Raw genomic sequence first — 2528 nt, 5'->3', positions numbered from 1 at the left:
TAACCTGCCTCTCTGGCAAACAACTTTTTTTTTTTTTTTTTTTTTTTTTTTTTTACAAATAAATCATAGCGGACAGATGGAAACGGGCAGACAGAGTGACAGAACAAAAGGTATTGTGACAAAATCTGGCAAAGTGAACGAAGTGCAAGTCAGAGGGAAAGTCCGGGGTTGACACTTGAAATTCCCACACCAATCAACAACCGGTGGGAAAAAAACAGATGCAGCAGATTCTCCCCTGTGTATGAAGACCGCCTTCTAACAGCTGATTGTTCCTCAAGACTGGTTGTCCTGAATGGACTGCGTCTGTTTTCAGGAATTTCCAGCCTAACCTACAACTCTCTCTGACATAAGGAATTCCCTAAGCCCTGATTCCTAGAGTCACCGTTCTGTCATGTGGCTTGTGCGTTCTCCACTAAACCAGTAAGAACATCTCTCCAGCGAGAATAACCAGGACATCTGGAGGACTCAGAAGTCATCCTGGCCCTCACATAGGGTATTCGCGCACTGTCCCCCCTCGGTTATTGGTCTCTGCAGTCCAGCACAATGGGCATTCAGAGCTATTTGGTGCTCAGATGAAAGTGGTACCCGTTACACAGAGGTTCTGCTGGTTGAGGGCTCCATGGAAGTGTCGATCAGCAGGCGGCCAGTAGTCTAGGATGTCTGAGGTGGAGCTGGCAGGGGACAGTGATTCGCAGGAAGAAGAGGGAGATGTGCAGCTCCATGAGGAGGCAGAAGGACTCGGAGAAGGAGAAGAGTCCTGGATCAGCATAGGAGTGGTGGTGCACCCATGTAGTTGGTCTGCCAGGCGTAGAGTCTCAGACAGTGCCCATATGTAGTTGTGTGCAAAGCGTAGGGTCTCTATCTTGGTGAGCTTGGCATCGTCAGGAAAGGCGGGCAGCACTTCCCTCAGCTCATCCAGGGCAGAGTTTAGGTGGTGCATGCGGTTCCTTTCCCGGTTATTTGCTTTCAGGCGGCGGGTTTTTTTGATCTTCAGGACAACTTCTCCATTTTTAACGTTGCTGCGGGTACGGCTGCGCCTGGGCTTCTTGCTGGCATCGGTGCCCACCTCTTCATCCTCTGCTTGTGGGCTAGGGGTGAACTGCTGCTCATCATCAGAGGTGCAGGGCTGGGGTGACAGGCTGGAGGTGGACATGGAGCAAGGGGAGGACATCTCCTCTCTGTACTCACTCTTTACCAAGACCATTCTGTAAGGAGAGAAAGAGGTGGTATTACAGGACTGAACATGAGAGCACAGCACAGAAAACTCGGATAAACATAAAGCAGCAGATTCATGGTAAAGTCCCAATAATCCGTCCTGAGATGACAGTGGGGGAAATGCCAGGCTGTGGGACACACGGCATGTAGCAGTGCTGCTGAGGTACTGACCTGCTGCAGAGGGCGGCACTGCTCGGGCTTTCCTGGCACGCGTCGTGCTCCTCAGGCTGAAGTAAAGTGACGCTGCCGGTGGCTGTGCGGCTGTGTGTCTGGCACACGACCCTCCTCATGGCCCTTATATACAGCCCCAAAACAATCAGTGCTACCCCGGGGCACAGCGCCCCCCCTCCAGCCCGGCTTATTTCCCTCAGCATCCCTCATCCTCGTCACTTCTCCACTCCTGAGCACAGTTCTGTTGTTCTCTGGCTCCTCCCCCTCGTCCCGGGCTCTTGGTATCCTCCGCTCCCCGCCTGGCGATTGGTAGCTCCCGCTCGGCTGAAGCGTGCCGCTAATTCCATTAATGAATAGGAAGGGGAGCAGCCAATAGCGCGGCCGGGAGCAGACGGGGGCAGCGAGACACGCGTGTGCGGGGTGCAGCTGAGGATGAGGCGGGCGAGGGAGGAGGAGGCAGCTGCGGGATGGTAATAATGACCGCCAGCATCCATTATACTCCGCCGTGTGACCCCCTGCTCCACACGCCCGGGCCACAATATAACGGGGGAGGCTGTGGAAGTTAAACTGGCCTTTATAGGAAACCATGAGAACATGACAGGGCGTCTATCTGCCATCAGGGTCATGTGTCTAAGATGTTATTTATTTATGTATGTTATGTGTGGTTCTGTCTGTCCGTCTATCATATATATAAATATATATATATATATATATATATATATATATATATATCAATCAGTTATTTAAATATTATTGTGGGAAATCAATATTTACGTCTATTGTTTATCATCTAATCTATCTGTCTTTCTGTATCTATCTAATATTTATCTATCTATCTCATGTCTATTCTATCTATATATCTAATCTATTATCATTATCTATCTATATCTATCTCTGGCTATTCTATCTAATCATCTAAAACAGGAAAAAGCAGCACTGTCAATATAGAGAAGTATAGGTGCTGTCCCTTTTTGACTGTAGGCTCATAGGTCAATAGATGTTCAGAATCTATCTATCTATCTATCTATCTATCTACCTGATTATCTATCTATCTATCGTGTGTTTCCTCTTTATCTATTTAATCTAGCGCATATCCATGACTGTCTATCCATCTGTCTCATAGCTATGAATTCATCTGTTTA

At 48.5% G+C, this 2528-nt stretch overlaps 1 protein-coding gene across 1 annotated transcript; it reads right to left on the bottom strand.

Moving 5' to 3' along the window:
• Positions 1-568: 568 nt before the first annotated feature.
• On the bottom strand, positions 569-1204 carry NEUROG2 (neurogenin 2). Its single transcript, XM_044277289.1, has one exon. It carries the CDS (start codon positions 1202-1204, stop codon positions 569-571), a length of 636 nt encoding a protein of 211 aa, XP_044133224.1.
• Positions 1205-2528: the final 1324 nt, after the last annotated feature.

The sequence above is a fragment of the Bufo gargarizans genome, chromosome 1 (genome assembly GCF_014858855.1).
Source record: "Bufo gargarizans isolate SCDJY-AF-19 chromosome 1, ASM1485885v1, whole genome shotgun sequence".
Classification (NCBI taxonomy): Eukaryota; Metazoa; Chordata; class Amphibia; order Anura; family Bufonidae; genus Bufo; species Bufo gargarizans.
This window is presented reverse-complemented; position numbering and strand designations above follow the sequence as displayed.

Bases quoted from the DNA above. Each gene is read 5' to 3' on its own strand.
- NEUROG2 (XM_044277289.1), bottom strand. From the start codon at position 1,204: ATGGTCTTGGTAAAGAGTGAGTACAGAGAGGAGATGTCCTCCCCTTGC.